The following is a 24,380-nucleotide window of genomic DNA, read 5'->3' as shown; positions in this document are numbered from 1 at the left end:
ACTCGAAGTACTCCGTCGAATAGACGCCTCTGAAAGAATTATTGATATTTGTGACGCTTTGGGTCTTCTCAAATCAACAGTTCAAACAATTCGAAAGGATAAAGAAAAAGTTAAACTACATTTACAGTCCGCTGCTCCTTCAAGTGTGTCTAAATTAACACGTAAACGAAGTGATAGAAAGGAAAAAATGCAACAATTATTGATGATGTGGATTGAAGACAACAATCAACGAAAAATGGCTGAGTCAAATGAATATACAGGAAAAGGCAATATCTATTTTTGAACATTTGAACGGTGAAGGGACAAGTGATGGTCCATCGATGGATGAAAAATTCTTGGCAAGTCGCGGTTGGTTTGAAAAATTCAAAAAACGACATAACTTGCACAACGTCAAGATGAAAGGTGAAGCAGCTAGCGCAGATACCGATGCAGCTCTGGCGTATTCAAAGGCGTTGAAGGTAATTATTGAAAGAGGTGGATACGTTCCAGAACAAATATTTAATGTAGATGAAACTGCCCTATATTGGAAGAGAATGCCTGACAGAACTTTTCTTTCTACGAACGAAAAAGCTGCATCGGGATTTAAAGCATCTAAGGACCGATTGACGCTGCTACTTGGCGCAAATGCAGCTGGAGATTTTAAGTTGAAACCGCTTTTGATATATATGGATGACAAAAAGCCTATTCCAAAATTAGTTCAATAATCACTTTTGTCCTCAAGTGAAAGAATACTTGCGGAAATCTAATTTGGACCAAAGAATTCTGTTTCTCCTGGAAAATGCTCCCGGACATCCCATTAATTTATCAGAATTAGCCGAAAATGTGAAAATTGAATATCTACCTAAAAACACAACAGCCCTGATTCAACCAATGGATCTCAGGGAATTCATTCAAAGCCTATTATTTGCGTAAAACTTTTCGGAAACTTATAAAAGAAACTGAAGGCCAATCGTCAATTTGCGAATTTTGGAAAAAATTTAATATTAAAGATGCTGTGGACAATATTGGCGAATCGTGATATGAGATGAAACCGACAACTTTAAACCGAGCTTGGAAAAAAATTTTACCAGATTGTGTTAGTCCTGCAACTAGCAACAGTAGCTCTAAACTCATTCTTCTAGAAATCAGACAAAATATTACGCATTTTGAATAGGCCATAACCATCCTTCTTAAAAATGATTCTAATGAAGAGCTAACGTTTCACGTGGTATTAACTCAGTTATAAGTTGCTACCAAGAGTTGAAATAAGAAAAGGAGAAGGATGCAAAACAACAAACGTTAGATAAATTTTTCAATGTTGGTCTTCAAGCGACAATAGAAACTGAGGAAACACGCTATTTATCCGACTCACGATCAGATTAATGTTATACGTATTCATTATTATTACTATGTACATTCTTACTTATTTTTTTGTATTATTATTTATTGTTGTTTACTTTTGTTTACTTTTAATAAATCATTTTTCAATATTTTAAATGCTTTATTATTAATGTAATAAAATAAAAAAAGTATTTTGAACAACAACTAAAGATTTTCATTTTTCTAATTGATATGTTTCGCTTTATGGCATTTTGCTTTATGGCCCAATATCGAGGAACGTATCTCAGCCGTATAACGAGGTATGAGTATACCAACCTAAACTTAATCACTTTTGCTTAACTGTACCTATACTCAATTTTATGGCGTGAATTTCGTATCATTTGTTATTATTATTAATATTGTGACTATTGTATTTGGAAAACTGGATTATTTTCATTTTAATTAATAAGATTGTTACACAATTATCTATTTTCCATTCCCCTGTATACTGAATTTTGTAAGCAACTGTATATTGCTTAGTAAATGTGATAATATCATAATAATGAGGGGATAAATAAAACCTACACGTATTTTGTGACCTTTCACGAGTGTTTATCAACAAATCGTTGTCCACTCCCACCTGTTATGCTCTTAAAATTTCGCCTACATATTTTTTTATTACAAGATAATCTGTAAACAAGTGGATCGAGTACATGAGGACAAATAAATTTGCATCGCGATTAATTTGTTTGTCACACTTATTAGTAGTTTGGACATGAAATGTCGTCGTTAACCTCGGTTTCGTGACGGGATTGTAGGCATTGTAATTTGAGAGATTCAATGTCAGGGAAGGGAAACATTAATTTAGGTAACAATAAGAACATTATTTTTTGTTGCGTTTTAAGTTACAACGTCCTGTCAACTTAACTTGTCAACTTTAAGAATTATTTTTGATTTATTTCAAAAATACTCTAAATCTATTTTAAAATGTATTTGATATTTTTACTAATTTTCCAAGAAAACAGGATGCAAGCTGCACACTTTAAATAAAGTTACGTTCACCCTTCTAACTTAGAAAATAAACTAATAAGGGGGAAATAATTTTTAGAATCGTGTGGCGACATCTGTTTGACATTGTCCACATTGGCCAAAGCAAGCACAAAATTTCTTCTCATATACATCCATTTCAATTAATTAATGATTTTTTTTTTAATTAAATTACATTGATAAGATTGATTAATTAATAATAAACGTGTCGACATTTACGGTACACCAAAACAGAGAATAACACTCAATCATCATTCCATGTCGTAAATAGATACTCATTAGAGCGGTTAAGAATGTCAAAGGACAGCTGCGTTTATTTTTGAACCAGCCGGCGCATACATTTGTCCAATGGTGAAGGTACGCAACATTGAACTTGTAAAAGAAAAACGCCCTCACATCTCATCCTTGTGCACCTTGCAGAATGTGGACTAAAATAAACCCACATTTATAGGCAACCTTAAAAGCTCGAGACAGAATGCGGTTGCATAACCACACGCAATAATAATAATTTCAAATTTAAAATACAAACAAAAAAGTTGTTGTGAAGAAGATAACGTTTTATTTTTTCCCTTTTTAACACATTCGAAACAAAGGGGATGCGTGACAAAACGTAATAAAATGACTATGTTCGTGACCGAAGTTCATGGGTTTAACTACTTCAAGTGTAATGAAAATGGTAATGGAAATTCAAAATCTAGTTAAGTTTTGGGTGTGAAAATTGAAACGTTTTGGAAAGTGTTTCATCTTTTTTCGTTTGTTAGTAGCTGCAGGTCAAGTTCAATCGGTTGCATTTAAAATAAGGAAATTACAATTAAAATTAATTAAAACCCTTAGTCACTGGAATAGAAGCGTTTGAAAGTTAAAATAAATGTTTTTGAAGTTTCTTTTTGATTTGGGTCAATATTGCCCATTTCAACAAGGTGTTTGATCTTGATCATTCTATCTCATCTATCATTCTGTCTAAAATCCATATATATCTGGGAAATTCACATCCCGTTGTACCTTAGAGGAAGTATTCTCAAACAATATAGGTTGCCTCATACAATTAGAATACAGGCATATCTCGGTTGCAGAATAACCAGAAATGACACTGATGTTAGTCCCTTTGATGTTGGAGGAACTGCATTTTTTGACCTCGATTTCAATTCCGCCATCTTTAAGAATGAAACCAAACGATTTGGCAACGTCGCTCACTTTCGACGTTGTCAGATCGTTGAGAAAACCAATGGCACACCAATAACAACAAGGTGTCCCTTCTAAAACATGGCGTCGCCGAACAAACAAGGTTTCGGCGGGATACACCCAATGTGCTTTCTGGTTATTCTGTGCTATTCTAATTGTACAAATTAGTAAACGAATTCGGGGAAGTCCCCTTAATTTACGAGTGTTTTTATAACGGTTTTAACAAAGTTTGCAATGGACGGTAAGAAGAAAAGTCGTAAATCGATTAATTTGGGCACAAAGCTGAAAATTATTAAGCTTTTGGAGGAAGGGATATCTCAAGCCGAATTAGGTCGAAGATTGGATTTTTCAAAAACTACAATTAATAGCGTTTTGAAAAATAAGGAAAAAATTGTTGATGAAATAAAGAGTGATACACCAATTAACACAATGATTATTAGAAAAGGAGATGAAATTATTTCAGATATGGGAAGATTGTGGATAGAAAATAACAAGTCGGAATATTCCACTAACTCAGACAATTATACAAAATAAAGCTCTAAGTTTATTTAATGATTTAAAAGTCAAGAAAGGGAAAATAATGGAAGATATCACATATGTTGCTAGTCATGAATGGTTTGAAAAGTTTAAGATGAGGTCAAATTTACAAAACATCAAAGTGCAAAGGGAAGCAGCTGCTGTAGACACTGAAAGTGCAGCTAAATTCGTTCAAGGCCTAGAAAAAATTATAAGAGAGGAAGGCTATACTCCTGATCAGATTTTTAACGTTGATAAGACAGATTTGTTTTGGAAAAAAATGCAAGAACATTTGTCGCTAAAGAAAACAGTCTATGCCAGGATACAAAGCAGATAAATACAGAATAAGACTTTTATTGGGCAGCAACGCTTTCGGCTCTATGAAACTAAAACCAATGTTAATTTACCAGAAAAAACTATGACAAGTCTAGCCTTCAAGGCACTTGCAGTTATTTGTCAAGACTGGTTTAAACACTGTTTTGTACCTGAGATAACTGCACTACATATTGCAGGAAGAATAAGATTCTGCTTAAGATTTTACTATTGATAGACAACGCCCCTGGTCACCCTCAAACATTAAATGGACTGCACGCCGACATTCGCGTGGAATTTTTACCAAAACCACTTCTATACTTCAACCTATGGATTAGTGTATAATAGCCACCTTTCAATTAAATTATTTAAAACCAACTTTTAGTCAATGTATAGCGGCAAGGTGTATATCTTAGGAACTTTTTGGAAGAATTTCCACATTTTAGATTGTATTAAAATAGTGCGAGATGCTTGGAAAGATATTAAGGAAACAACAACACAGAAAGCTTGGACAATGTTATGTCCATAGTTAGTGATTTTATCGACAATGAAAACGTCTGTGATCCTACAACCTTTATAATGGACATTGTAGAAATGGCAAAAGAGCAAAATTTGGAAGTAAAATCAGAAGATGTAAATTAACTCTTGGCTTCGCATGATAAATCTCTGGCCAACGAAGATCTGTTAAATCTTGAAATACAAGAAGTAACAGTAAAGAAAAGAATATTGAACCATCTAAAGGTTTGACAACGAAAATAGTTCTACAATCGTTTGAGCACCTTGACAAAGCAATGGCCCTTTTTGAAAAACATGGTAGTAACTTTGAAAGAAGTTCAAAAGATAATGCAAATCTATCAAATGGTTATGCTTGTTATAAAGAAATCTACAAAGAACTGCTACTTAAAGAACTATGGACAGCTAATTCCACGGAAAATCTATACCATCAACCCGTGGACGTTGATCATCTACGCCACCAAATAAACGTCGAATGTTAGATTAGACTTAACATTTATTTTTATTGTGTATATTTTTGCTTATACAGGGTGTTAGGTACGGCAAAAATTCAAGGGGTTATTCCTTGGCTTATTCAAAGAATACGGTGTCCTATGATGATTTTTGAAAAACCCCTTTGTTTGGGCGAACAAAATTTGCGACAACCATATTCGATATTTGTTGAAATTATTAATATTAATGCGTCTCATCGATAGCATTTGTTTAGAGTGAGTGACGTTTGGCTATTTGACGTGTCTTTAACAGTTGACATGTATTTCATGTATGGACTTGCTGATGGCAATTCATCAGAAGCTGGATGATTCACATTCAACGATTTCTTGCCAGTAATGTCCCCGACCGAAAAATCTTCGAAAACATTCATAGACGTCTTCATGAAACAGGTTCATTAAAATGAAGTGGAGGGCCATGAAGATCAATGACTGAAAGAACGGTACAATTGGAACAGAATGTGCTGGACATGATAGAGAAAGATCCTGGTAGTTTTGCGCGAAGAATTACAAATACTTTGAATGTAAGTCATTGAACAGTTTGGAAAATTCTTAAGGACAATTTGTTGTATCCATATCACATTCAACGTGTTCAAGCACTACTACCTACCTGCTGATTTTCCTCCACGTATTGCATTATGTCAATGGATATTGCAAACATCAGTTCGCATCAGTCTATTCCATGAGGTATGTGAAGATTATTTTCATCATCAATTCTCCTTCAATGTTTGGATTGGAATTGTGGATGATTATCTAATTGGACCGGTATTTCTACCAGGAAGACTTATTGGCGTGGTGTATCGCAACTTTTTGGTAGAAAAGCTGCCTGAGTTTCGGAAGGATGTACCATACGCGACAAGAACTGCAATGTAGTTTATGCACGATGGTGCACCACCACATTTCAGTTTGGTTGCTCGTAATTCTTTAACAGCAACACACGGAAGTCGCTGGATTGGTCGAGGTGGGCCACACGCATGGCCTGCTCGATCCCCAGACTTAAACTCCCTAGATTATTTTTTCTGGGGATATCTGAAGTCATTAGTTTACGCTACTCCAGTGGAGAATTTGGACGATTTGCGAAATCGGATAATGGCTGAGTGTAACTCAATTAGAAACGACCCTGGTGTATTTGAAAGAGTTCAGCAGTCAATGACCAGAAGATTGAATGCTTGTATTCAGGCTGAAGGAAGTCATTTCGAACATTTATTGTAGATTGAACAACTTTACATGTACTGTTTGATAATAAAATCAGAAATAAAATGTTGTTACTTTCGGAAATTTTGTTCGTCCTGTATCTTCGAAACAAAGGGGTTTGTCAAACATTATCGTAGAACAAAATATTCTTAGAATAGGCTAAGGAATAACCCCTTGAATTGTTGTCGCATGTTTACCTAACACCCAGTATTTCTAAAATAAAATGATATCGCGGTTTAAATAGATGTGGAATTAATTGTAGCGCCTCGGCCGCAAGCGACCTCGGCTTAATCACATGTAATCATACAGTTTGCAACAAAATGTAAAAAATCTTACTTACTATACCAGTTGCATATTATAATGTAAAATAAATAAGACCAAATCGTGCATTTCCAGTTTTACAAGATAAAATGTCGACTTTTACGTTAATACAGTATTCGATTAAAGCGCCTTGGTCGCAAGCTACCTGGGCTTAATGAGACATAATCATCCATATTGTGATCTTGAACATCAATTTAAACGTGTAATACTCTCATAAAAACAGTGTGTTAATTAATTATCATACCCGACGTCATCATTGCAAGTATGCAACCAATATCACAGTATTTATTTTATAATACGCGATATGAATATACATAATTATACTGACCTAGAACATCAATTAAAAGCGTATTACTGTCATAAATAGTTATTTATACAGGAATTAAAGAAAGTACTACAGAAACTATTAAAAATCTCACTAACTGTCAATTTTGTATTAATGTGTATGAATGTAGCGCCTCAGCCGCAAGCAACTTTGGCTAACAAAGACAAAAATATGCATTTCTACTTTTACAAGGTAAAGTTGCCATTAAAAATGATTCAATTATGTCGAGTTTTATGTTAATATGGTATTCGATCGAAGCACTTCGGCCGCATCGAGCTCGATTTGATCAGATAAAATCAAGCATATTCTGACCTTGAATGTCAATTAAACGCAGACGACTTTCATGAATAGTTATTTATACAGGAATTAAAGAAAATGTTAAAAATATGACTAATTAAGCCAGTTTTGTATTAATGTGTAAGGAATGTAGCGCCTCGGCCGCAAGTGAGCTCGGCTAAATAGCATAAAATGATGCATTTCTATTCCTAGAAGGTAAAGTCACTATTAAAAATTATTAATTTTAACCGACTAGACTTTTGTTTTGATATGGTCAGTACAAAAGAATACATATTAAAACTGTTGTTATCCAAATTTATAATTTTTAGAAATTACGCTCACAGTTTCTCTTGATTTTCGCATAGAGAAGTTACACTTTGTGTGTACTCAATGTGCACTATTAATTTCTCTGTTATTAAATAACCCGGATCTAAGAAAACAATAACTCCCGTTATCCTTAAGGTTGTTCTCGATTACAACGTTTTCACGGATCGTTGCCTCACGAAAAGATCTTTACTCCGATACAAAAGAAGAAGAAATGGCGATGGAAAGAGTCCAAAAGAAAACGTCGAAGTGAGAATCATAAAGTAACCAGCCAGGTCTCGTTAGAGTATTCTTGGAACTTGTATGAATCATCTGGTTTGCGTCGAAAGGGAGAAGGTAAAAGAATAAAAGTGGGGATCACGTTCACGTGCAAGAGACAGTTTCTTTCGATGCGAGAAAGGATTCAACGAGACTCCTCCTAAGCAAGTCTCAGTTCCTTGACCTTCTCCGTTGGCTTTGCGGATGCACCGCGAAGGAGAATCCGTTGCAATTTGCTAATTTCAATGTTATTCGTGGGGAAAGATAATTAAAAAAAACTTTGCTGTTCATCAAGCGTTCACCCACAATCGAGTTAAATGATCTCATAACGGTAATTCTGAAAGAAATTTTTAAAACGCCTTAATAATAATGTAATAGAAAAACTTTTTAAAAACAGTTTTTAGTTATGCTGTGAAATTTTATTTTTGTTCGACTAAACGTGATTGTGGTTATTTTACGCTAATTTGTTCTTTGATTTCTATTACCAATTGAACACAAAAATAATATAAACTTAAATCACTTAAAAGCATTTTAAAAAAATTTTACACGAGAAAATTTTGTTGCCATAATCTCTATCTAAAACCGGAAATTGTGTTAACATTGCGTTGCATTGATTACATCAGCTCGGAAATAATGCTTTTTTTATTTTTTGCAATGTTTCTATTTGAATTTAATAACATACCAACCTTGAGGGTCTACCTCGATGATATAAATTACCTTCTCCCGGTTTGTTTTAAATTAAAACTAAGTAGTTTATTAATATTGGTAGTTGGGTAATATTAACAGGATGTAATTAAATAAGTAATCGTGAGTTATCGAAAGGATATATGTTAACTGATAGAATAATCTTAATGGTTTAAAATGGTTAATTTTATTTTATAAAAAAATTAATTCATTTTAAATCAATAATTTCGTATTTTACGTAATTAATAAATTGTAGGTATATCTTAGAATATATCAAGACAATATAGTAAAACCTCGATATAACTGATGAATGCAGCGAAAGAGTGTCCGTTATAGCCAAAAGTACGTTATATGAATCATTTTAATGCACACAAATTCGAGTAGCTATTCACACCGTTGCGTTCAATTTACGCTTTATATTTATACCAAGGAAATGCAGTGTGTTAATTAATTATCGTACCCGACGTCATCATTGCAAGTATGCAACCAATATGACAGTATTGGTATTGCAATATGCGATTTGCGATATTGGTTGCATACTTCCAATTATGACGTCGGGTACGATAATTAATTAACACACTGTATTTCTTATATTAAACTGAGAGGACTGCTATATCCCGAGAACAGGAGCACAGCTTAAAAGCCCGTTCGTGACGTCAGCGCTGAATAAAAATTAAAACTAGAACTAACACTAGACCTAGAACTAGAAATATTCGGGTTTAGCCAATCGCCTCTTAAGACGGCTAAACCCGAATATTTCTAGTTCTAGGTCTAGTGTTAGTTCAATAGAAATATACAACAACATAGCGCTGAAGAACATTAGCAACATTCGTGTTTAGCCGTGAGCCTCTTAACCCATTAGCGACCAAAGATCTATTTATAGATCAACATAAAAATCACTAGGGAAAAAAAGCTGACACCTCTAAACCCTCCAATAGGCCGTTATTTTAAGTACCGGCATTGTGTACTTATTATCGCCAATACTGATCTGTAGGCGTATGGAAGTAGTTTGTGAGTTCCCGAATTTAAAGTAAGTTTGCTGCGTTATTATTTTATTGCAAGAAAAATGTATTTATCAAATTATCAAGCCAGTTCTTTCAAATTGTTCGTACTTTGATTTTGTCAAAAAAATATCGCAATCTATAAATCACTGGACGCTTACAGTAAATTTTTTTTCTACTGTTTAGTATGAGTAAAAGAGAAGTTTTTAAAAATCTCCAAGATGCGATGGACCACTTGTATTCTGAGCAGATTGAAGCGGATATATTAGCTTTGCCACTAGAAATAGATGAGCTGACAGACGAGGAAATCATTGATGAGGAAAATACTGAGTTTCCTAATGTACAAGATCATGTCCGATTTGTTGATTATATGTATTGAGAAAACACAATATTGTTGGTTCGTCTTGCTATGTCTTTTCCACCTACATTATCAAAAACTTATTATTGACAAATAGACGTGGTGCCTGATGATGGTTTAATAACCGAAACAAATTTGTAGCACCGATAATTAAAAAATAAAATATCATCTTTTAAAGGAAATATTGTGTTTTCTCAATACATATAATTAATATTATAAAGATGAACCTGGAGGTGAATATCGTGAGAAACTTAAGAAGGTACATGCAAATTGGAGTAAAATAGACCCACTCAGCCTATCATTTATTTGAAGTGGAAAATGAATATTTAGAAAAAAAAGAAAATTTGAGAACTTTCCTGATCTAACAGACATCGGTGGACATATTTGAACAGTTTTTTGACGATGGTATTTACGATATGATTGTAGAAGAAACTACACTCAGCGGCATAAACAACGCATCACCTAGTATGATGACCAGTTTCAAACTGAAATAACTTTTGAACGTATTGGTCGATTTGAATAAGGTTTCTTTTATTTCTTAAGTCTACCATTTGTCAATTTTCTGTAGGTACCTTCTCCATTTTGGCGCTTTTCAATTTCAGCAATTGTGAATAACGTTAATGCGTGTTTTCTTCCTACACTTTGAAGCTTGCTGTGGGGTGCACCGACAAAAAAAATTAATTTTGAACAAGGAGCTTGTAGTTTTTTGATCAAGTTTCTATTCCAAATTAAGCAATACGTTCAAAAGTTATTGCAGTTTGAAACTGGTCATCATGTTAGGTGATGCGTTTTTTATGCCGCTAAGCGTATGAGATTTACTTGCCAGAACAATAAACACGGATTTGTGATCATAAAAGAAGAGATCAAAATTTTTATTGGCTTTTTTGTGTTTAGCGGCTACCATACTTAACCATCTGAGTGCGATTATTGGTCAGACGACGACGATTGTGAAGACGACAACCTATTGTGAAAAGTGGTATGAGCAGAAATGCCTATCTTGAAATAAATTTTTTGATACATTTTCAAAATAATACCAAAGCTAACGAAAGTAAGAGGGCGGATAAATCTTTTTAAATTAAACTGTTATTAGATATAGTAAATGCAAATTTTCAAAATTTTGGTATTTTTCATGAAAATCTGTTCATAGATAAAATGATTGTAAGGTATAACGGTCACCACTCACTAAAACAATTCATAAAGAGTAAGCCAATACGATTTGGTCACAAACTCTGGGCACTTTGTGGCGAAGATGGATATTGCTATTTCTCTTTTCCTTATACTGGCAAGGAAAGCGGATCACAATCAGAACCTCTTGGCACTAGAGTTGTTTTGGAATTGTTAACTGCTGTAAAAAGTCCAAAAAGTTGTTGCTTAAGTTATGCTTTGATAATTTTTTTAGCAATCATTCTTAAGCTTTATTTCGTCAATTAAAATTAATGTAAATACGCTAAAGGTACTATCAAAGAAAATAAGACTGCAAAATGTTCATTGCGACCAACCAAAGACCTAGAAAAGTTACCTAGAGGATCCTATGATCCTAGCTTTGATAGCGAAAACAAATTCGTGCTGGTAAAATAGAATAATAACAAATGTGTTTGTCTCAAATCAGTTTCAAGATGGAGCAGAGAACAAAAATCAAAAGTGCAAGTTGCTCAGCCAAGACTGATTCACCATTATAATCGATACATAGGTAGGGTAGACCATCATGATTGGCTCCTAGAAAAACATTCTATTCACAAGGGTAATTGATATAGCTGTTCGAAACTCTTTCTTGCTATATAGAAGAATTTATGGAAAGAAGTGGATTTCCATCAAAAATTTTAGGAGACAGATCGCAGAGACATGTTTAAAAATTGGTGTTTTGAAGGGTAGACAGTTTAAGACTTTTGGATAACTTTGGACAGGATAAGAAAGGATATGTCATCGAAAGAAGAGCAAATCAACGTCGATGTCAATTTCCAATGTGTAAAAGTTGGCTTTAAAAAAATGCCAAAAATGCACGCAAAAAAACGAAAGTTGTGTCGTGCTGTTTACTTTTTTCAAAATAATGTGATGTTATCTTACGTGTTACTTGTTTTAGCATATTTCATAAAAAAACTTTAAAATGTAATGTTATCTTTCTCAATCAACTTTTTTGAGATTTGTTCTGTGTGTCCCATTATTATGCCCAACGATCTATTTAGAGATCAACCTTTTTTACAATAATTAAGATTATAGAGAAAAATATATAACAATCTAGGGCTGAATAACAACTAAAACTAGCACTAACACTACCACTAGAACTAGAAACATTGGGGTTTAGCTCTACGTCTGTTAAGACAGCTAAACCCAAATGTTTCTAGGTCTAGTGTCGATTCTACTTTTAGTTTAATAAAAATATATAACAATCTAGGGCTGAATAACAAATAAAAGCAGAACTAACACTAGAACTAGAAATATTCGGGTTTAACCGTGCGTAACTCTTAATACGGCTAAACCCGAATGGTCCTAGTTTTAGGTCTAGTGATACACAACAATCCAGGGCTGAATAACAACTAGAACTAACACTAGCACTAGAACTATCACTAGACCTAGAACTAGACACATCGTCGTTTAAGACGGCTAAACCCAAATATTTCTAGTTTTCGATGTAGTGTTGATTCTTTTCGTTTAAGAAAAATATACAACAAGCTAGGGCTGAATAACAACTAAAACTAGAACTAGAAACATTCGGGTTTTGCCCTGAGTCTTTTTAAAACGGCTAAACCCGAATGTTTCTAGGTCTAGTGTTAGTTCTACTTTTAGTTGAAGAAAAATACACAATAATCCATGGCTGAATAACAACTAAAACTAGAACTAACACCTACAACTAGAAACATTCTGGTTTAGCCGTGCGTCTCTTAAGTCAGCTAAACCAGAATGGTTTTAATTCTAGGTCTAGTGTTGGTTTTACTTTTAGCTAAAAAAATATACAATAATCTAGAGCTGAATAACAACTAGAACTGGAAACATTCGAGTTTAGTCGTCTTAAGAGACGTACGGCTAAACCCGAATGTTTCTAGTTCTAGTGTTAATTCTAGTTTTAGTTCAATAAAAATATACTACCGTCCTTGATTTAAACATCGTATAGACAACTCGAGGAATATTCCGAGTTGAGTATACTGATGTATTAAATAGATATTAATAGTATGACTTAAAAATATTTTGTGTATAACGACGTTCATTATATCGAGGGTTTACTGTAGTTATTAATTTCCATATTTTATCTCATACACTATGATCTGCATAAATACCTTCAACGTCATATTATAAGTAGCTGAATACCCGTTAGATGTCTTCATTTCTTGTACTTTTCACGGTAATAACTACCAATTACCACCCTTCCGTGAATCAAAAGTGCAACCATCTTTATTCATCGAGTATAATAAAATATTAATATTTATTTTATCTATACAATTTTTCATGGTGAGATGACTATGTAAAATAGAAAATCTTTCTAAATAAAAAGAACAAAAAATTGTATTGCTCTTGTAGTTATATTACGAGTCAATTTTTCACAACTCAATTAAGAATTATCTTTCAATTATCATGTTTTGACGTTGAACGTCTTTTAACACCTACCTTTTATCTTTAAGTAAAACACTTTCGGGTTATGACCACACATACACACTTATCTAAAAATACCTCGAAGGACGTTGTAAGCAACATTAACTGAAGGGGAAACTTATGCTTCGTTGGACTTGGTATGTATGTACAAGTGGATTTATTAAAGTTGTCACAGTACATAAGCACACCTGTAGAAGTCATAGTGGTATTCGTCTTTAATTGTTTACATTCAATACGACAAATACGTTTTGGTAAAAATATAACAAGCACGTACATATTTAAATCAATGAAACATAAGTCATAAGTCCAAAATAAAAAGTGATTTTATTCGAATGTGTCACGAATATCAAGATGATCAGATCAAGATTAAACTTTTTTTTCTTTACGGTTTCAAGGGAAATTTTCGTTTCTGTACGGTACATGCAAAACAATTTCCTGTTGTTATGGAGAATTTCGAAGTAAATTACTCTTCAAAAAACTATACTTTGATACAACACCATGGGAACTCGCATAATTTCTTTGTCTCCTCACCAACATTTTCCCATCAAGAACCTTTTTTATTATTTTCAACTCTCTTTGATCTCCGTAACTATCTATTTCAAACGGTTTGGCATTTAAATAGCAACCTTTAAACTGCCGGGGTTACACATTTATTAATAGGTTAGGTAGATTTAATTGTCGATTTTGTGTTCGATAACTTGATAATATTTTCTCACGTCGTCAACAATAATTACGACCAATTTAAATTATTCAAACCAATTAATTTTAAATTCATGTTCGTTTTAAAACGCTTGAAGCCACTCTCCACGGTTCATTCGTTATAAATAGTGCAAAAATAGGTATGACCAAAGCTGCACCTGAATGTGATAGTACTTAATAAACGGAGGTATGAGATTTATTAATCTATTTTTTTTTGTATTTTCTTAAAATAGATTATAATAACACGATGACGTTCTTGGAAGATGAGAAATTAACCTTATTGTTTATAACACAAAAATAAAACGTGTCACGTCTACTTAAATTTGTTATCAATTTTTTTATGAGGATTTTAAGTTTATACTTTTACTTTTTTTATCGAGAATTAGTAGATTTTTATCGTTTCAAGTGGTTACATACCAATTTACCTTAAACCGCTACTGTTTTAATAACACATGTTTACAAAAAACGATCCATTTTTGAACGCAAATATAGAAAAAAATGTTATCAGACAAAATCTCACTTTTACAACCAATATATTTGTAACAATTCAAATTTAGAACGTTATTGACGTCAAGTTTTTTTGGAAATTACAAAATTATCATGTAACATTTAGAAATGAACATTTTTTTAGTTCACCTGGTTCTACCGGTTTCATCACCCATTCCATCTTCAGGAGCTTTGAGTTATAAGCTAAATTTGCTAAGATATCATAAATTTATGTTAATATTAAAGGTATTCGACTTAATGAGACATAATCACGCATATTGTGACCTTGAACATCAATTAAACGCATTATACTCTCCTAAATAGTTATTTATACAGGAATTAAAGAAGGTTTTCTAAAGAACATTTTCTTTAATAATGCTAAACATCTTACTAACTGTGCAAGTTTTGCATTAATGTGTAAGAATGTTGCGCCAAGGTGTAGCATTTGAAACTTGAAAACAACCCAATTGTACACTTATACAGGGTGGCCAAATAAGCATGCAAAGTACTTTATCTTGGAAACTATTCATTGTAAAGATTTACATTAAAAAATTTAGTGGCTAAAGTGGCCAAGAGAAAATCCTAGAAACTATTTTCAGGTTGAATTCTTTCTTCAGGTTCTTGAATTGAAAAATGTCGTTTTTTTCGGAATTCCGAAAGTTTAGGTAAATTATAGTTTTTTTTGGTAAAACACTTCTTGCGTTATCTCTAAAAATAAAGTGGTGTGGGGTGTTCGAAGATGTTTGTAAACAAATGCCAATAATTTCAAAATGGCTAAACGGAATTTAAATAACATGATATCGTTGAAAAGAGCTTATCGTGGACTACAAGTACTACCTTATTTGTACTGATTGTAAGTTGGTACGTCGTCACTAGAGGGCATTTTTCGATATTAGAATAGATGGTGGGGATTTGTTTGGCCATGGAGATAGGTTTTTTCTTCGAATCCATCGCTGTTGAAACACTGCGTTTAGATGGTCTCTTACATTTATGGCAAAATGTGCTATAAAGGTGCTGGACAAGCGTCCAGTTGTTAGAAGCAATTTCGCCGTGTTTCCAATACCACATTTTCTGATCAAAGTCCATTAAATTTTCTCATTAAATCTTCTTTGACCGATATTTTAGATTAGGAACAAGATATCGAGGGGCGCTTTTCACTAGCTTGTTTGGGCTTTATTCAGCTATTTTTTTATGAAAAAAAGTAATACCAATACATTTAACTTCTCTAAGAAAATTCATAATTTCTATTGTAATATCGAAAAATGTCCTCTAGTGGTAACATACCAAATTACAATCATCACAAATAAGATAGGATTTGTAGTCCCTGTAAAGCTCTTTTCAACGTTACCAAGCTCATTAAATTCCGTTCAGCCATTTTGAAATTATTGGCATTTGACCACTTTATTTTTAGAGATAGGACAAAAAGTGTTTTTATAAAACAAACTATAATTTATCTAATAGCTAGCGGAATTCAGAGAAAAACTACATTTTTTAATTCAAGATGGCAATTGCACTCCCTAGTGGTCTTCTTAGACACCTGAAAATAATTTCGAGGAATTTCTATTAGCTGCTTTAGTCATTAAATTTTTTACCGCAAGTCTTTCAATGAGTAGTTTCCAAGATAGAGTGGTTTGCACACTTATTTGGCCACCCTGTACAATTTGTTTAGTCACTTTCTGCAAATGATGTCTGGTAGGTGGCCTTCCCCAGATGTCACCACAAAATCAAGCCCATTTTCGACGTTTTTCATCATTTTTGCGACTGTTTCGAGAGTTATTTCGGTAATTTCCTGGCGTATGTTGGCCTTAAGTTGCTCGAGAGTGTCTGGCTTGTTAACATAAACCTTGCTCTTAAAGTATCCCACAAGAAAAGTTGCTACAGAGTATCTGGCTTGTTGAAAAAGTCAGAAGGCGTCAAATCAGGAGAATGCGTTGGCCAGTCATAATCGTCACTTTTCAATGACACAAATCCAATGTTAACCGAGCAGTATGGCATATTGCATCATCTTGCTGGGACCAGTAGTCCTCCATGCCATTTTCTTCGAGTTCAGTTGCCAAAAAATGTTACGCATAATATGGCCCGATATCGCTCGCTATTGACCCTTTCCGAGCACACGCCGCACCAAACAGTAACTTTTTTGAGGATTTTCGGTGCCCCAATAACGAACATTACGTATTTCATCCATAAAACGTGAAATGTGCATCGTTGATCATGATCACATAGCTCAACCAAAAATCAAGCTCACGGCAAGGGTGCTACTGGCAATAAATGTTGAGTCATTTGCATTTTGTAAAGGAACACGTGCAAATTCAATTTAAAATTCGCCACACCGTCATTGTAAAAAGGCTAAACTCCTGAACGTGGCGCCGAACGGAAATTTGATGTCGCTCTTGAATATCAGTACTTAGAGCAGCTATAGCGTCATCACTACTCCCTGTAGGGGTCTTAACTTTAGGCTTCGATGTTGCCAAAGAACCACTGACATTGAATTTCGCCACCAAACTTCGAATTGTCTTGACTGTGGGCATTGGACGACCGCAAGCGTACCAGAGGAACTATTTTGGAAACAAAATTTCACAATTTTTGCACGTTCTTGAGGTTAAAATTGTACTGAAATGACGTTTCCAACGTGCCATCAAAGATGGCGATTTGACAGATGGTTGTCAAATTATTCAAAAGAAACATCGGTTACATGAAAATGGTACACCCTGCAATTTTATGATTTATTATGTTTCATTGCAAGGATATTGTGAATATTTTAATAGAAACTAACCATAAATCTCCGAGTGTTACTCCTCTGTTTGTCAGGGCAAATATCACAATAATATGAGCTATTACATCTACCACCAGTATCTTCGGTCAAAACAGAGCTGACAAGTGTTCAGAAACTTTCTTCTACTACCAGACTCTTTGTTATCTTTCAAGTCTCTATTAAGATTATTTGAGCTATGACCAGTCTCTTTGGAGTCTTCTCATGCATGTTCGGCATCTTCATTGCGTTTACAGTCTCATACTAATCTGAATCTTCTCTGCTCAGTGCTCTTCTTGATTCCAGTCTCTTACTTGTCTCTTTTTGTCCCTGTCAATTTCTTACTTCTATTACTAGTCTCTTTTAAATTTTCCTCTGCTATATCTTAAATCATTCTTGTCGTTACACCCACATTCCAATCTGAATCTTCGCTGTCCAGTGCTTTTCTTGTATCTAATCACTTACTACCAGCCTCTTTTCAGTACTCCTCATCCCTGGCTTGTTCATTTCTTGTTTTTTACAGTCTTTCTTTTGTATGTCTAAAATGTTGCCACGGGTGCTGTTTAAATTTCAGTCATAATACATACTTCATACCATACGACTTTAATTTGAATCTTTACAAATTTCCAAAAAACTACATTGCCAAAACTATAATCGACGTTTATAACTCTCTTAAGTCATTAAATCACCTAGTTATCTTTAGCTAGAGCAGGTACATAAACAAAATTCGTTGCTTTTATAAGACGCTTAAAAGTCTCTTAAGTCATTAAGTCACCTAGTTATCTTTAGCTAAAGTAGGTATATAAACAAAATTCATTACTCTTAGGAGAATATGGTCTAAGGTTCATATCCAAATCATACAGCGATATCGTTAAAAAAGTTCCTTCCTCTGATAAGGAAGATCGTAAGCCGTAAGGAAAGCCAGCTGCTTATAAGAATATCACTCTAACAAACTCTAACATAATCAAAGAAAAAAGTACACATTCCCTTAAATACCTAGATTTGCATTTTTCATTAACCAACATTGACTAGTAGCAAACAAATTAAACACATTTCCTAAAATTAGAAGATAAATATACCTTGAACTCACTTTTACCGCAACTAAAGGAAAATGTGCACATTTCCCAAAATACGCACATTTACCATAACATGTAATTTTGTTGTTGAAATACAAGAAGTTGCTTAATTCTACCAAGAAATATAGCAGTGTTAAATCGTTATAAATACGAAGCATTTTTGTTCCATAGAGAGGATATTGGTTGTCGTTTAGCTTTTATTCATTTATTAAATATAGCAGGGATAAATCAATATAGTCAACCTGGAATAAGCTGAAATTTGTCAAAAGAAACTTACTACATGGATATATTTTTGAAAAAAGTTGTCAAAACAATTTATTTCAAAATTGTGTTGAAATTAGACAGAAAGAGAAAGGGGGTTTTACAATACAAAATGTAAGGGTAGCTTTGATAGCAAGAGAATTTCTATAATTGAAAAATTGCTACGAACAACATAAGATTCGTAATCAGCAAAAAACATACATATAAAAATTATTATAATTGTAAAAATTTGAAAAACATATTATATTTCCTTACCTGCTATTCTTAAAACAGCCCTATCAGCACAATCCAATGCAAGAACGGATAAGGGTTGTTCCCTTGTCCATTCGTGTAAAGTTGGATCCTTATCAAACTCCATTTTTTACACGTTCAATCTGAAATAAAGAAAAATAGAGTTGTAACGAAAATAGTTAATGGAAGTAATAAATCGGGTTATATATCTTTATGAGAGACGTAATTGGTTTCTTCTCGGAGAAAAAGGAGATGGTAAGAAAAGTAAGAAATAGAGATGTCATTCCAGGTCCGGATTACAGCATATATAGAAAATAAATATTAAAAATTGTTAAAAAGCCTTTTTAAATCTTACTGAAACGATCGCCATTTTTGTTTATAAGCTTAAAAAATCATCAAGATTTTTAGAAATTATTATTGATAATGAACAAAATTACTAATGTTATTAAAAGTTTTGAAAAGAGGTTAATCCGAACCTGTGTTACATGATACAGTAGAAAATAACACAGTAGTGAACCTGTCTCTATTGTCACTAACCAAGGACATTCTTTTGTGATGCGTGTCGAAAACGTTATAACTTCTTCTAGAAACTATGTCGTATTCCTAGAAATATATATGACAACGAGACGAGATTAAAAATGATTACAAAACGGGTTAAATCTAGTTTAAATTTAAGATAATTTAAGATTTAAAATAGTTTGAATGATTCAAATTCTAAGAAAAGAAATGTGATACAATAATTTTATTTACAATTCCTTAAATTTTAATGTCTTAATTGTTTTAATTCGTTCCACGATTTTCAAACAAAATTGTTTTTCGCACATTAATTGATTTTACGGAACTCCGTTTCTATGCATTTCATTAGCAGAGAAAGTATAATTAAAAAGCACATTATAGCTTGATAGGTTGGGTAGAAAGCTACAAAAAATTGCATTGTTCGAATTTTTTCTTTTTATTTATTAGTTTGAAAAAGGAAATCGGAAAGTTGGAAATAAAGTTAAAAATAAAAAAAAATTTAGTTGGTTTATTAGTATTCATCCCAGTTTCTCTTCGTGAATTCTTTGAAGAAATAAACCCAACAAAATTTGTGTGTAAACAGTTATTTTAAAATAGAACTCGAAAAGATTACGGTTTTAAGAGGATTATTGACTCCGTAAAAATTCATTTTATTTTTTTTTACATTGGTGCTATGATATATTTAATTATATCGCCTACCAAACACACTAATTTATTGATGGAAAGAAAAAAAATAACTTAGCTAGAGAGTCTAATAACATCAAACATAGTTGATTAACCTAATAACATAGTTGAAATAAATTTATGGTTAATAGATTATTGGTAACTAAATATCATAAACTATTTTTTGATGTTATTTGCAATGTTCCCCATAGGCATGATCTCATTATATGTAATGTTTATGCTTCTGGAACTATAATATTTGATGTTTTAGTTAATAAAACTTCAGGTTATTTGCCCAGTGAATTCATAAAATGAGCTCCAATACATTTAATATTGAGAACCTAAATGCTAATAATTATGATATCTGGAAATTTCGCATGAAAATGCCACTAACAGAAAAAGATGATGATAAAAACGTGTAAAAAGAATTTAAAACGGAGGATTATGGAGAACCACAGAAGAGAGAAATGATGGAAGTTAAAAAAAATGGATAATAAGTGTAAATTCCTAATAGTACAATGTTTGTGATTCACAAATTGATTTGATAAGAGAAAATGATACAGCATATAGTATGTGGAAAAATTTAGAAGAAAGATATGAAAAGAAAGGAATGTCAGGGCAATTAATGTTAAGAAGGAAGCTGATGAGTATGAAGTTGGGAAAAGGTGAAGATTTGGATGTGTTTTTAAGTGAATTTGAAGATATTGTACGACAATTGAAATAAATTTTTTGAAGAAATAAATTACGAAATGGCTAAATTAAAGTTGAGAACTGAAATAGAAAAAAGGAAAGCTAGACTTAAATCATGCCACATTTATTTCCAATCGACAAGGTGTATGTTATCTTTGTACCAAACCAGGACATTATCAACGAGATTACCATACAAGCGATCAAAATGGACTTCAAGGTCAAAATCGTGGTTCTTTAAAGGCAACAGAGGAAGATATAAAAAATGGAACCTTTAGAAGAGGATTTGAGAGAAAAGGAGCATGGGGAAAGTATGGATATCAAGGAAAAGGCAAGTTTCCACAACATGTTGGAAATAGACGCAGTCATCAGGCAGGAAAGGAAGATCATCAAAGCAATAATGCAGAGGAAGTTTTATGTTAAAAACCTAAAAAAAACCTAAAAACCTAACTAATATAATTTTTATTTCTAATAACCACATTACTATCACTAAGGTAATCATTATTTAATTAAATAAAATAATTCAACAATATTAATATTACAAGAATACATTAATGATAATGAACAACAAAGTCAATTGATGAGGTGCAACTATTTTTTTGCAGAGCTTTATTAAACCACAATGAGGTTATTCCCAACAATAAAAGTACCTCAAGACATGATAATCAGATGATATTAATTTTGGAGTTTATTTATAAATGCGGTTTTGATAGTAGCTGAATTTCATCAAAAATTGAAAGTGATAACTTAAAAACTTAAAAAGTAAAAAGGATGTCATCACATGACACTGTATTTGTAGCCATTCTAGTTCCGCTTCAAGTTATAGCATTATTTGAAGATTAAAAGGAAAAAGTTTGTGTCTTAGGCAACCTCTGTTCAGCAGTCTCTGACTTGTCGTTGCAAAGCAGACAAGTTTGATCCTCAGCTTGTCCAATGTTGAAGAGATGCCCTCCTTTGCTTAGGCATAAACCTCTTTGGATTTCTTTTGAGACGGAGTTCTTTCACTCTTCACCTGTCTGTATCCTAGAAGTTTTTTCCAGCGCAAAGCTACCTTTGAGTCCTCCCATGTGTTAATCACCTGTTTTAAGTCGATTTTTTGTAGTCCACAGCCGGGATGGGGTCCAATAATATGCGTCCTCCTTTTCATTACCCACATCATCACCCCTGGCGAGTTTTCTCAGGTTATCGGTACATTCTTTGACCAATGCGCATTCACACGTGTAGGCCTGAATTGCCTTTCTAATCCTTCTCAAGGTTCAAGGGCATTCTAATGCCACTTTTTAATCCACTGATACCCTTCCGCTGATTACGACTCCAACTATTTTTGAAGCATCGGTGTACCAGGGGTCACCTTGTGAGTTGAGGCTCGCCCTTCGCCCATTCTTCTCTGTATAACCTTATATGGCTGGTCAAAATTATATTTTGTCGGTATAAAATCCGTTTTAATTTGAATCAAGTGGTTTAGGCATGGGTCTCTGAGGAACTCGAGATGTCCTCTAAGGTTATCCAGTTTCAACTTGAGTAAAGATATTAGTTATGGCATAAATATTGCCCAAACAACACGGAGATTAACATATGAATAAAAAATTCTAATTACAGTTTCTGCAAACACGCTTGTGGAAGAAAGTTGACCACACACAAATATCCTGTATGTCAACCTTTCTCATCACCTTGTTTGTGTGTTGATCTTGCAAAGAAAGTCCTAAAATCGAACTGAGGGACTTCATCTCTATCTTTCTTGATTTCTTCCTTGTTGTCTGTATCTACTCTGTTCAAGTCAAGTATATCGAGCCAATTACATTTGTTTATATCTTTTCTGCAAGATCTTCCAGAACACTTCAAATCGCTTTTCGACGAAAAGACTTTGATGGCTTGTATTCGTAAAGCAATTTAAGGTTATACAGTAGTCACGTTTTAACAGTTTACATCAAAACCTAAAAACAATTTTAAATCATATCTTAAAAGATAATTTAGTCAACAAAATTTACTCACATAAATAATTTATTTAACATTGATGATTCTAATGCATACACTGTGTAATTCTTTATTGCACAGATTACAAATTGTGCGTGATATTCGTACAGTTTCACCATTAATTCCAAATCACGCAAACTTTTTCCTGGAAGGTTTACATACTTGTGATTGCTGCATTTCTTGATGTTTCACTTTATGATCTTTGCGGTTCTATTTTTTATGTCGTCATCCATTATATCGTTATCGATTTAATTCTATGGATTATAAGTACAAATCGATTTTTTTATAAACTTTGATTCCAAGTAAACTTGCAATATCGCATCTAATACGTGAATACCCCGATAAATTTATTGTTATTATCTATAATTACTAGTTTTTCGACACTTTAATGATTCCTTCTTTGAATTGTATATGTTTTGTTTAGAGACATTCCGTGTATTGATAAAAGTAATGTAAGTGTATCAAAAACAAGAATATTTCTCAAAAATTAAAAAAAAGCAAAGGAAAAAACAAAAGAAGAAATGTATGGATAACAACCAAAAAAGCTATATAGCTTAAACAATAAGAGTTTGAATATGGTCTAAATATGGACTATCTTACGTGAAGATAAATTAACAAAGATATTCATTCAAGCATAGTTGTTTATGGAAAAGATTGTGCACTTATTTCTTGTATCTCCAACATCATGGATTTTGATTGCACTACTAATACGCATTCAGAGTAAACAAAAAAAAAGAGATTTTTTCGACAAAATGTGAAAATAGTGTGTTCACAACGTGTATAGAAATATTAGAAAATGCTCGATGATGTACATCTGAACATTGCAAGGATTAAAACGAAACTAGTTTGTGCTGTTATAGATTAAATACAATTTGCAGATGACTAAATGCTCCTTACAGGAGACTAAATACTATTTGCAGGAGACTGGATACTGCTCGCAGGAGACGATGTACTACTTGTAGGAGATTAGATACTACTTGCAGGAGATTAAGTACTGCTTGCAGAAGACGACATACTACTGACAAAAGATAATTCTGCATACATAAGACTAAAAACCACTTCTAGGAGATTAAGTATGGCTTATAAGCAACTATATAATGCTTTCAGAAGATGAAAACTGCTTGGGAAGAACTACATAGTAGAAATAGAACACCATATACTGTCAGCAGGAGAAAACTAGATACTGCTGACAGAAGGCTAGAAAATATTATTAACATAAAATTTTGTTAAGTTCCCTACCAAAACATGAAAACAGAAGAAAATGAAAGAACGGAGAAAAAAAACATTTCCTCGGAGAAAATATATTGAAAAACCTTTACTTGACATCGTTATTGATTCATTTTAGAACTGCAAGT

General features: G+C 33.1%; 2 protein-coding genes across 5 annotated transcripts in view; one reads left to right on the top strand and one right to left on the bottom strand.

Moving 5' to 3' along the window:
* LOC111418227 (venom serine protease-like) overlaps positions 1-24,380 on the top strand; it is a 74,302-nt gene that overhangs the window by 3,821 nt on the left and 46,101 nt on the right. The gene's annotated exons all lie outside the window — the stretch shown is intronic.
* The window catches only part of LOC111418631 (dystonin-like protein short stop), a 218,934-nt gene that overhangs the window by 186,739 nt on the left and 7,815 nt on the right, over positions 1-24,380 (bottom strand). For all 4 annotated transcript variants that reach the window (XM_071198177.1, XM_071198179.1, XM_071198187.1 and 1 more), the window contains exon 2: positions 19,210-19,328. In XM_071198177.1, the coding sequence (XP_071054278.1) occupies positions 19,210-19,312 (103 nt within the window). In that variant the 5' untranslated portion in view covers positions 19,313-19,328. The remainder of the gene's footprint in view (positions 1-19,209; positions 19,329-24,380) is intronic.

This window comes from Onthophagus taurus, chromosome 7 (genome assembly GCF_036711975.1).
Source record: "Onthophagus taurus isolate NC chromosome 7, IU_Otau_3.0, whole genome shotgun sequence".
Taxonomy (NCBI): domain Eukaryota; kingdom Metazoa; phylum Arthropoda; class Insecta; order Coleoptera; family Scarabaeidae; genus Onthophagus; species Onthophagus taurus.
The sequence above is the reverse complement of the archived record's forward strand: the minus strand, read 5'-3'. Positions and strand labels throughout refer to the sequence as shown.